This window comes from Rattus norvegicus, chromosome 2 (assembly GCF_036323735.1).
Source record: "Rattus norvegicus strain BN/NHsdMcwi chromosome 2, GRCr8, whole genome shotgun sequence".
In the NCBI taxonomy this organism is placed as follows: Eukaryota; Metazoa; Chordata; class Mammalia; order Rodentia; family Muridae; genus Rattus; species Rattus norvegicus.
The window spans coordinates 221,704,907-221,717,545 of NC_086020.1; the positions used below are offsets into that span (position 1 = coordinate 221,704,907).

The window sequence follows — 12,639 nt, forward strand, 5'->3', positions numbered from 1 at the left end:
GAATGCAACAGTGTTTCACCTAACTGCTCAGCCCACAGGGGCCCACAGACAGCACCCTCGTGCATCTTAGGTAAGCTTTGGGAAGCTCATAGTGAGAGGTGCCCAGTCCTGCTCTATCCTGCCTACCACTGGATACAGCACTGCCTCTTTGGATGAAGTGAGATAGTGGGGAAAGAAATAAAGCAACACTGATAACGTTTGCTTAAAGGCCAATAGCACACGCAATAAAGCCACACACCACTGAGGGAAAGCAAGTGCAACTTGCTAATATTTGGTCCCTTCCAAAAGACCTGGCTAAGAGTGCAGATAAAAACAATTAAAAAGTAATGACTTTAACATCAGAGGGTATGGCCATATTATTACTTTGTATTTGTGTCTGAGGCTTATCTATCAGAAATCAGTTTAAAATGATCTCAATACTAAAATTAGCCATATCACTATTAAAAACCTGGGACACTGATAAATGATAGGACTTGTTACACGAAGCACAACAATTGAAAGGAATGAATATATGAATGAGAAAAATGATCTGGATGATGTTGTGCCTCCAGGGTTAGGAATTAAGGTTTATTGCTGAGTTAAATTTTATTTAATGTGTTGCTTAAATTGTTCTCATGTGTGATTTTTCCAGTTCGAAAGTAATGATGGAAATATTTTCTAACAAAGTAGAAATGCCTGAAAACCAAGGGTAAAAATTAAAACCAGCCATATTTGGTAATGTTATTGTATGTTGTCTTTGCATCTTACTTAATGTATACATTTTTGTGTTGTTGTTTTTTTTTAAAGAATTTTTTTAAAGAATTATTACACAGGGCACTGTATCCCTTTTTGCTGCCGTCATCTCTAGAGTCCCATTTCCCTTCATGAAGACCCTGTGCTTGCTCACACGAGGGAGGAACTGACTCAGCCACTTGCTGGGACTGCTTTCCCTCAACAGTGAGAAGTGGTGAATTCACCCTAACCCTGTCTTCTTAATGTCCACCATTTTCTCAAATTGGTATGCCGAAGAGAGCCTTCCAGAGCTTTGAGGGTATCAACAGCTTTCTTTGACAGCTAGTCATAAAGTGGCTGTCTTCAAATAACCAGTTGAAAGCTAGCAGACATTGTGGCTCCTTCCTGTGATGCCAGCTCTCAGGAGGCAGAGCCAGGAAGACAGCTGTGACCGACATGAACAGGTTGTAGCCATGGCCCAGCAGGTATGAGCACTGGCTGCTCTTCTGACCTCAGTTTGATTCCCAGCACCCACATGAAAGCTCACAAACGTCTGTAGCTCTGGTTCCAGGCATCCAACACTGCCTTTTGGCTTCTGAGGGCATTGCACACAGAGATAGTGCACAGACATACATGCAGACAAAAAAAACCACATGTACACATAAAATAAATATTTTCTAAAAAGGTGTATTTTAAAAAAAAAACAGCCTGGACTACCCAGTGAGTTCTACCAGTTGAGAGAACAATATATAAACCTGTTTTTAAAACAAAGAAATGATAATCTAACATATTATATATTATATAATGAATATTGCATATTATAGCAGAAACAAATTTATGGAAGAAGTTACTGTCAGGAAACAAAAATAATAGAGCTGGGGTGTTGGCCAGTCAATAGGTGCCCCACAAGCATGAAGACCAGAGTTCACATCCCAGCGAGCATGTCCAGGCTGAGCACAGCAGGCTAAGTTTGTAACCCCATCACAGGGAAGGCAGAGGCTCCCTGGTGATTGCTGGCCAGGCAAATCAGTGACATCCAGGTTCAGTGAAAGGCCCTGCCTCCAAAGTCAGGCAGGACAATAATCGAGAAGATATAGGATGTCAGTCTCTAGCAGTGGTGCCTTTACACAAAGGGCAAAGAAACTAAAGATTTCCACAAATAGATTTGACTTTTATAATGATCTTAGGTAATTTGCGTATACTAGAAAAGGAGATTCTGTAAAAGCGAACTGGGCTCTGGAGAGATGGCTCAGCAGGCAAGAGAGCTCACTGCTCTGGTTTCCAGCACACGGTGGCTCACAGCTACCCTTTTAACTTCAGTTCTGGGGAGGGCAGTGTACTCATCTGGTCTCTGTGGGGCACCATGGTGCACATAGACATAAACGAGGGCAAAACACTCACACCGAATAAAAATAAATACATCTATTTTTAGTATGATCTGGAAATTAATCATTTCTGAAAGACCAGTAACATCTACTTGTATTAGAATTATAGACACACATCTCTGTAAACCAGTAGCCAGAGGCTGTCATTACGGTGTGGCTATAGAACACAGTAGTAAGTTCCATATGACCCTGATCACTGTGAAACGAAGCCATATGAAATAGCAGGATATTCTGTCAGTTTTAATAAACATGTTACTTCAGCTCTGACTAATGCAAAAGCACAAACTTCAAACTCAGCCCCTGCTCACTTTGCCACGTAATGCTGTGGCGAGAGTGCCTCTCTGGCCTGCATGGGTTCTTTGTGTCAGCATCTGAAACACACAAGGATCTAGATAATTTTATCAAACCCTAAAACACATGATTACAGTCAAAGAAAGGCTCTCAGCTCTTTGTGGAATGTTTATATTCCATTTAATCTTTAAAAAGCAAAGCAAACAAACATGGTACTGGACATTCACATGACCAGCAATATTGGAAAGAAAAGATAACTGAAAAAAATTTTAAATGCTTTCTAATTACTTGTTATTATTAATTTTTTTAAGGGTGAACCAGGAAAACCAGGAGAACAAGGCTTGATGGTACGTAACTTGGTTTATTTTCATAATAAAAACAATAGAAAGATCATTAAAAACTATGGTTTATGAGTGAGTAATTGGTCTTTTTGTGTGACCCATAACAGAAAGAGTAATTTATGAAAGAAAGTTACATGTCCTGCTTACTACATGCTAAGGACCTCAAGACTACCCTAACATCAGGACTCTATGGCTATGAAGGGACAGCAGGACTATGGCAACTCTTGTAAAGGAAAACATTCAACTGGGGCTTTCTTGCAATTTCAGATGTTCAGTCTATGTCATCATGGCTGGGAGCATGGTGTCATTCACACAGTCATGGTATAGGAGAAGTAGCTGAGAGTTCTGTATCTTGATCCACAAGCAGGAGAGAGAGAGAGAGAGAGAGAGAGAGAGAGAGAGAGACAGAGAGAGACAGAGAGAGACAGAGAGAGACAGAGAGACAGAGAGACAGAGAGACAGAGAGACAGAGAGACAGAGAGACAGAGAGAGACAGAGAGAGACAGAGAGACAGAGAGACAGAGAGACAGAGACAGAGACTGGGCTTGGCCTAAGGTTTCAAAGCCCCAATGACACACTCTAACAAGGCTTTACCTCCAAATCCTTCTAATCCTTTCAAAGAGCAGTCAAACACATTAGCCTATGGGGGCCATTCCCATTAGACCCACCACAGCTACATATCCATACAAATAACGTGGGGATGGGGATCTGTGATGGGGTGGATGAGGGGTTCTACCATTCTGCAAAAACAGAATCCCATAGTGAGGTCATGTTGCATGGATTGTGTGAACACCAAAGTCCCAGTTCCTTGTGTTTGTTGGTCCTTTGCCAGTGTATAAAGGTCACAAAGAGAACATCTTCAACTGACTATCTCCTCCTCTTTTTCTCAAGTTGCCATTCTAACCCTCTGTGTGATTTTTTTAACATCACCAGAGAGAATGAGATGATCCTTCTGATACCCAAACATCAGAGATGGCCCAGGCTCCCCTGGGATGTAGAATGAGAGGTACAGTCAAGTTTGAGTGTCCATGCTCACATCAGGCAGATAGCTCGGGCATAAAATGTATTCTAATAATTCTTACTGCATGCCTAGGCAGGCTAATGCACAGACACATAACAGCTGACTAAAAACTAAGCATGCAAATGCAGAAAGGAGTAAAGGCTTCCTCCTGCAGGAACTGCCTTCCATGGTGCCATACTGGGGCGACCAGCCGCTCTGCAGGTGGAGCTGAGCACTTGTGAGGTGAATGCACCCCGGGGCCAAGCCTTACCCACCACATGGAAACCACCTATCCATGGCCTGGATGATCAAGATAGATCATTCAGTACAGATTCTCTTTGTCATATAAGTTCTAAAAAAGAAAATTATAAAACAGTTATCATCGGGAACACCTGCATGGAGGGACAGACAGCCTTACTTCACGGTGTACAGGTCCAGAGCAAAGGAATTCTTGGAAAAGTAAGAAATACATTTTTGAAATTGTTTTAAGCACCTATAATTTCTGTACTGGGAAATGATCAAATCTACTTGCCATTCTTGGGAGCCCTTGTGTACCCCAAGTCTGCTTCAGCTTCCTGGCACCTAGTGCCATGTCTTGAACATATCTAGTGTTTTCCAGTTAAACAGGTGTTTTAGCAAAGTATGTTCCCTGGCTCCCTGAGGGTATCTATCTATTCTCCAAGACAGATTATATGAACAGTTCATAATCTCACTTTCCTGCAGTTTCTTGTTATAGGTTTGTCTGTGTTCTTAGAGTACCAGAGATAGACCCAGGGCCTTACGCAGGCTAAGTACTTTCTTTACTAAGCTATTTCCACTCCTAATTTAAATCATGACAAACAAATGCTTTGCATAGCCCTAAATGAATTATAGTGCTATCTTAGTATGCTTCCGTTTCCCATCTCCTATAAAGAAAACTTTCTCAAATGCAGATAAACATTGACCATATTTTCCATAAACCTTTTCGTCTCTCTCTACAGTCTTCAGATGAGTTCATGGCTCATTTTCTACATGCAGCCAAGAAATTTAAATGAAATCACAAATGGCTCAAGGCTTAATGATCTTCTAAAGTGCATTTATAGATTTTTCCCCCCGAAGGTGTAAAATTACTGGTTTATATGAACATTCCTTTATTTATACGCCAAGTGGTCAAGTCCTAATGTACATCTCAGTGACCATTCAGAAATGACTGTAGGTAATATACAATTCAGACCAAAAGCTAGAAAGTTCTGTGCCCGCCCCCTCGCCCCAATCCCAAAGATGGCCGCCATTCTGCCTTGTGTCGCCAGGAGTTAGCTTTGTCTGCATTTGAATTTTATGCTGATTGACTCGTACAACATGTCCACATTTGTGTCTGGATTCTTTCATTCAGCATTGTATCTGTGAGATCATCTACTCCTGTTTTAATAGCCTTCACAGCTGTTCAAAAAAAAAAAAATGGGAGGAGGGACATTACTTCCTCTGTTATCCCGTTAAAACTCCATCACTCAGAGCAGTGAATGAATGAGTGTCTGTCTGACCTTGGGCAAGTCACTTAACCTCTCGATTTCTCATCCGTGCAGGAAAAATAACAGCCTTTGCCTGCCTTAAAAGCTGGCCAGAGACAAATGCAATAAATTAGCGTAAATCTCTTTCAAATCTGCAATGAGAACTATATGAGTATGTTATCATTCTTTGTTCTCTACACAGTACAGGTGAGCATGGATTTACATAACAGATGTATTCATGAAGGCTTTTTTTTATGTTTTAGATGAGTCAGGTTTTCATGAATCAACCTATTTTTAAGTTGCGGCAGAATTCGGTTCTTTCAAACTGTCCTTCTCAGGGCCTTTGTGTAAAACAGCCTAACTCCTTAGCTCCTTTCCTCAGAAAACTGACTTTGTATGTTTTATGCATGTCTGTTAACCTGAATGATTCCTGTTCATTTTAAAGCATCTCAGAAAGAGTATACTACATATATGTTTGAATATTTGTTTGCTTTCATTTAGTTTAGTCTGAATTTATTTTTGAAAATCAGCTTGCATTTACCAGGCTGGCCTGGAAATCACTTTTTAACTCAGGCCGGCTTCAAACTCATGATCTTCCTGCCTGGCCTCCTGAATTCTGCTATGATAAGAATGTGGTTCTATATCTACCATTTAGAGTGGTTTTTCTGTGAGGCAAGACCTTTTGTGGAGGGTGTGTGTGTGTGTGTGTGTGTGTGTGTTCACACATGCATGCACACACAGTGCTTTAATCTAGAAGTCGGATAGGGAGAGAGGCGCACTGCCTCCCTCGGTGGTGCCGGCCTTGAAAGCACTCACTGCGTGACGTGGTCCGTATTCTCCGTATAGATGCATGTACTCTTGATATCGAATGCTGTTCCACGTGTCTTGTTGCATTACGAGCAGCAAGTGCCGACATGAAGTGTTCCGTGAGCCACAAAGGCTTCCATAGATGAGTAGTATCCCTCTCGAGACGAAGCGTCAAGCAATGTAAGCAGCCACACAGATGGGCCCTGGAAAGGCTGTAGAAGGAAGGTTGGGTAGCCAGTGACATCAGAGCATGCCAGCACTGCAGGTAGTGGTCCTGTCCCTGTCCTCTCTGTCACCGAGCCTTCTGTATGTCGCATCCCGTTGCCCCTCTGCCATGATGTCACTTCTCATTCACTAGTTGAAGCAGAGCACAGTGACCAGCGCCGCTCTTTCCCGTCTGGCTCTATCCCCTGTTGGTCTGAGTAGCTCAGTAGTGCTTGTTTAGAGGAGGGTTCTAACCGTGCTCTGGGGGGGTCTTTATGAATTTCAAATGTCTCTGACGATGACGTGAGGAAGCTAAAACGAACCGACCAAACCGTTTACGAGTTCGTCAGGTAGGGATTTCGTTTTCACAGTCCAGGGTGGATCGTTACACCGTCTAGTAACCATCTGAAGAGGAGCGGCGAGCATGACGCAGTAAGAGAGAAAGCCTGGAGCTCACGCAGGCCTATTTCCCTCGAATCCTGCTCAGCATCTATTCTGTAAATGTGACCTTCCGGCTTTCTGAGAAGTTCAGGGGAGATTGTAAAAGACAGAATCCGTCACTTGGCAAAAAGTTCGTGATACCTGAGTAAGAGCAGACCCCTCCCCCAACACACAGTATCCTGTAAAACCAGAGACAAGAACATGGCTGACGGCTGGCCACGGCTGGCAGTGCTTAGGGTTAGAGTCTAACACAGGCTATATCTAGATCCACACCTCCCCCCCCCCAGGTCTTCCGAGCCTGCAGCATTCCAAACAGTTGTTAGAATCGTATATAAAGACATCTTTCCTATATACACATGCCCTTACTGGTTTTGTTTCTTCTAAAAGTGAAGAAGTTCTTGACAATACAAAAAACAGATGGCATTTTCGTAGTATTTTTTGACCCCTGCCTGTCCCCTGACAGACTGCTTCCCTTTGGCCAACCTGACACAGCTGGGAGGAGGGAGCCTGGATGGAGAAAATGCTTCTATCCGCCTATGAACAAGTCTATGGGCGTTTTCATTAATGTGGAGGACCCAGCCTGCTCCACCCGCACAGGGGTCCTTGGTCTTATAAAACGCAAGCTGAACAAGCCAGCAAGGAGCACTCCTCCATGGTCAATGCTTCAGTTGCTGCCTTCAGGGTCCTGCCTTGAGTTCCCACCTAAGAGGAACTACGATAGACTGTTTATTAGCTGCGAGCCTTCTCTCCCCGGCTTGCTGTTGGCCCTGGTGTTTTATCACAGCAATGGAAGGTAAACGTAGACACCCGGATGCTCTGCTTCAGTCTAACATGACTGTACCTGAGGTTTCTTAGGCGCTTTCCCACCCCCATTCTGAAACTGTTCCTTCCTGTTTTCACCCAGTTGGGGTGCAAACTCCTCGTCTCAGTCACTCTTCACCCTCTTTATTATAAAAAGACTTACATGTCACTCATTGCGCTCTACGGCCTCTAAGAACTCAGAAGAAGTCGTTCTCCACTAGAAGGAAACTTGGACATGTAGGTCTGAGCAGTGTGTGGATACTCTGAGTTTGTCTTAGTTTCACTTATTAACACATCATTACATCTGAGTCCAGAGTCGTTGAAAATGGCTATTAACAGCATAAGCTTCAATAGTGTTTCTGCCTCATTTGCAATGAAGCTGTAAGGAGCGATTGGTGAAGGCTCGCTTCACGTTAGCTTCAGCTACAGTGGTTCGCTAGGCTACAGTTGAAAAACTCAGGGTTCCCAAACCGAACTTTGATCTGCCTGCCCTCTTGGTCACCGGATGATAGACACTGAAGACTACAGCAGACTCCCCGGCCCTTCACTCCCCACCCCCCACCCCATTCATTTGGTTCTGAGAAACTGAGACCTGCCCCAACCCACGTCCACCCCACCCCCATTCCACAGAGCCCTTCCCACCTCCCTGGGTTTGTTCCTAGCCAGTGAGGCATTGTTTTCCAAACAGGCAAGAGAAAATAGACAAGTGATACCTTCTTATCTCTAGGTACACCAGCGACCCTTCCTGCAGCTCAGCCTAAGGGGCTCCCTGTTAATTCCACTGTGAACAGACTTCTAGAAGTATCCTAGGGTGCATTAGTGTAGGGGGAAACAGAAAGACCCCTTAACTGTCATTAGAAGAACAAACAATCTAAAAGGCAGACAGATGACAGGAGTCATTTGATTTTGATTTTCTTGAATGACTCCTAGACTGTGACTATGATAATTCACTATGGTGAATATCTTTATGCCATTTCTAGCTTAAGTTTAGCCAAAAGCCCTGTATTATATTGAAGAGATTAAAATATCTAGAACTTAGAGTCGCCATTCAGAGAACATGCTATTGAAAGATACAAATGCCCTTCCAAATCTATATCCTGTTCATTTCCCATTAAATGTACAGATGTGCCTCATGTTTCTTCATTATGTATTAATACATTATAAATAAATTCAAAGGCAATTTTCAGACAAAAGAAAAATTCTTAGGAAAAATGTACAAGGCACTAACAAGTTACAAACCAAGATGATGAACCTTTAAACATGTTCTACCTTCTACCTTTCACAAAATTATTCTCAAAGTGATTTATAAAGCTGGAATTCAGAAATGTGTGCTCCTAAAAGTCTAGACACAGAATGTGCCAGCGAGAGGAAATCTGCAGCAAGCCCCACCCCTAGTCCCCAGGCTACTCCCTGTCTCTTCTATGCCTTCACCCATGTTCTCCGCTGATCACAGGACCTGACTCCAGGCACATCCCACAGAATAACTCCACTGAGTCGAGCCACAATTAAAGCATTTGTGCAGTTACCTTTGGGAGATGTCTGTGAGGCCATTAACCAAGCTTTCACTGAGTAGGAAAGACCTCTGCTGAAGATGGCTGCCACCATCTCTTGAGCCCAAGAAGAAAACCAGCAGACTATCTTGATAATATTCCTCATTACTCTGCTTCCTGCTCTGCAGAGAGGTGATGCTGTGATACACACACACACACACACATACACACACACACACACACACACACACACAGCCCTTATCACTATGATGAACTCCATACTCCCAACCTTGAGAAAATAAGTCTGCCCATGCTTAAACTGCTTCTTGTCATATATGGGCCCACAGCAACAAAGAAAGCAACCAACACACCATGGCATCATCCTATGTTCTGGTTTGGTCTTGTGGACATCAGTGGTGTGGCTCCCCTTCCAAATAGAACCAGGGAGAGGGGATCCACTGTCTTCAAAATGAGCTGATGCCAACGGGCAGAAAGGCTCAGGGCTAGCATCTCAGCCATGGTCTAGGTCTGGACAGTTGAGGTGACAGGATTGCTTGTTCCTTTAAACTCACAGATTTCTAACTGTGGGGCCTATAGTCAAGGAAGAGAGATTTAAAATGCAAAGGAGTACCCGTGTTTTTAAAAGTAATCTGCTTTTATCAACTCCCTCTAAAAAACGCCACACGTGAGCTTCCACATTGCCTCATGCTGTCAGGACTGTCTACTCCTTTGTCCCATACTGCTTATCCCAGCTTACAGGTGTAGTTAGAATGCTGATAAAATGGAATGACTCAAGGGTATGAATAATATTATTACTAATGGTATCTCTACTAATAACATACTGATACCTAAGGTCCAGACTGATTTCTTTTTCCCTCTCAGACAATGTCATGTCTCACCGGGGCAGGAATGAAATAGGATAAACCCAACTGATTTTCCGCAGAGTATCCTCTCTCTCCCATAGCTTCTTCTTTCATTTGTGTTCTGTACATTCTTGAGAGCATATATGTGCTCGTGAACAGGCATGATTAAAGGATCAATTTTTATGAGGACAGTGGGAAAGTAATCACATCTATTTCTAGTCGCAGTCGCAATGTGTGGCTATCTTAAAGCTGGGTATATTAGAAGATGTCTTAGAAATCATCTAGCCTATCACTTCACAGATTTAAAAAAGGAAAAAGCAGCATAAGCAATGTGGCCCCGGGTGGCAGAGAAGGCACTGCAGAGGCTTGCCAGACCCTGCCTCATTTGATTAGCCTTATAGCCTAAATCCATTTCACAGCCTAAAGCCACGGTGTCCAATGCAGTGTCTGCTAACTACATATGATGACTTCAAAATCCGTTTCGGTGGGTCAAAATTAAAGCTTTATTTCTGAGAACCACACTAGGAACATTTCCGGTGCTCGATAGCTATGTGTAGCTAGTGGCTCCCCTGTCTGATTAAACAATACAGAAGGTTCCCCTCACCACAGAGTCCTCCATTATGCAACCCTCCCTGCCCTTCCTAGACAGAAAGCAGGCCTGAACACACGAGTGCATATTATGCTCTCAAATTTAAGACATCTGTCACAGGATATATAGATTCTAGGGGTAGCGTTTCTCGGCGTTGTTGATTTTAAGTAGGGAAAGTGCTCAGACTCCCCTGCATGTAAACATCTCTTTACTGAATGCCCTGTGGCATGACAGGCCATCACAAACCATGAATCTTCTCCTTTTATGGCATTCAGGGGGGCGCATGTGTAATCATTGCAGGGCAGAGAAGCCTGGTAATGTTTCTTTTTTTGGAGGACCATTTCCCCTTTGGGTTCAGCACTAAGAAACAATTTATTAAATGTTTAGAAGGGATAGAGTGAACTAATTTAGCTGTGGGTATCTGGTGACCATAGAGCCTCTGTTTTGGAACCTGATAGTATAGATGTTTAAATGTCTAAATCTGTCTTTAATCCATTTGCGCTATTTAATGCTCCATTTTTTTGTCTCATGGTCTGCTTTTGTCAAGTGATGAGAAAAATGTATCACCCAATTAATTTCCTGAGCTGTAGGAAACCTCCCTTCCAAAGGTCACAGCCTCATGATTTTGAGAAATACCAGTAGATGAGTTGCCCTGGTTTAATATTCTCCCATAAGTCAGTGCATGAGATGGGCAGTCAAAAAAAAAAAACATTTGTTCCTATTAAAAATGGCTTCTCTTTAGACCTTTTCCATAAATCACTTACGAAATAAGTGTGATACCCAGCCATCTCATTGACAAGGTGTAAGTTTTAGAGGAATTTTTTTTCAAATAATAGGAGTTAATGGGAAGAGATGTTACCAAAACAAAAATCCTAGATAAATAGAAACAACTGCTTTCAAAATGGGGTCTCGTTCCAGTTGGTCGTGTTATATTTGAGTGCTAAAATAACGATATCTAGTAAATAGAATTTTTTTTGTATTTCAACTTGTTCTATAACTATTTATGATAAACACTACTTCAAGTACCGAAGATGTAAAATCTGAGGGTACTCTTTCTGAGTTGAGAGGACTTTAATATGTAAGTATCTTAAAGTATAATCAGTCAAAAGGAAAACAAGATAGAAAACAAAATTTGTCTAGGCATCTTGTAGAAGTGAGTCATGACCCTGAGTCCTGGAAGAGTGATTAAGAAATCCAAACAAAGGCTAATGGGAGAAGGAAATGAACTTCATGGGGATATAAATAAAGGTGGCGGAAGATGGGGCCCACGAAAGGTTTGGTAGATGTAGCACTGAAGTCCAGGATTCTCCCATAGCCACTGCAGAACAACTGCTGACCACCGGTCCGTGCATGGAGGGTACCACAGCCATGATGCCTTGCCTCCTTTTCACAACACTCTCTGTCTTGGAGTTTCCCCATGTTTAAGCAGTGAACTCCATATCTTGAATATTATCAGTTGAGTTCTACACTAGACATCCAAGGTAGATACAATTTCTATCTCTTGCCTTCAAGTCGGAGATTGAGGACCATAAACGTGAATCTTAAAATGATAGCTTCTCAAGTGAGTGAGGCAAGCTGCCCTCGTGTGTTTTGTCTTGATAAACCAACATTAGGAATGCTGTGGCCCTGTGATGCAGTCAGCCAGGTTAATTAATATCTTTCAAAAAGTCATGATAAAAATCCTGTGACACCAAACCACTGAGAAAGCCCAGTGCTTATGTTTTACATGATCACATATGCTACATGCCTTATCATTTTTCCACTGGAATCAACTTTGAAAAATATTCCCTTTATTTTGGCTGACTTTTATTAAACCGAGGAAAAATATTTTTAAGTCAAAAGGAAGTCCTTTTAAATGGCTTTAATACTTTGGGCTTCTGTCCTCTCTCCTCCACACTTTTTTTTTTTTTTTTTTTTGCTACAGAAGCCGATTGTATATTCTTGTGTGCGGCAATGACCAGCAGCTTCCAGAGCATCAGGTTTTACTGTTGGCCATCAGGGACAGAACAGGAACTGTGTCCACCCCCTACATCATTTCCTAATAGCAGGCAACCAGAACTTACTTTAAAACATCTCCCAAGAGGCACCCTAAAGCACATCGTCTAGCAACTCAGCATCCTGTTTAAGCAATTAATGCCTTAGTCAAATCTGTGTTCATGTTGGTAGGGTCAGAAAAGTTCACTTTTTCCCAAACTGTGATCTACCAAAGAAAATGCTTCTTGAAATGCG

The 12,639-nt window shown here is 42.5% G+C and overlaps 1 protein-coding gene across 1 annotated transcript in view; it reads left to right on the top strand.

The window, feature by feature from the left end:
• Col25a1 (collagen type XXV alpha 1 chain) overlaps positions 1-12,639 on the top strand; it is a 399,159-nt gene that overhangs the window by 275,529 nt on the left and 110,991 nt on the right. Inside the window, exon 10 of the mRNA XM_063282749.1 lies at positions 2,699-2,734. Coding sequence (XP_063138819.1) covers positions 2,699-2,734 — 36 coding nt within the window. The remainder of the gene's footprint in view (positions 1-2,698; positions 2,735-12,639) is intronic.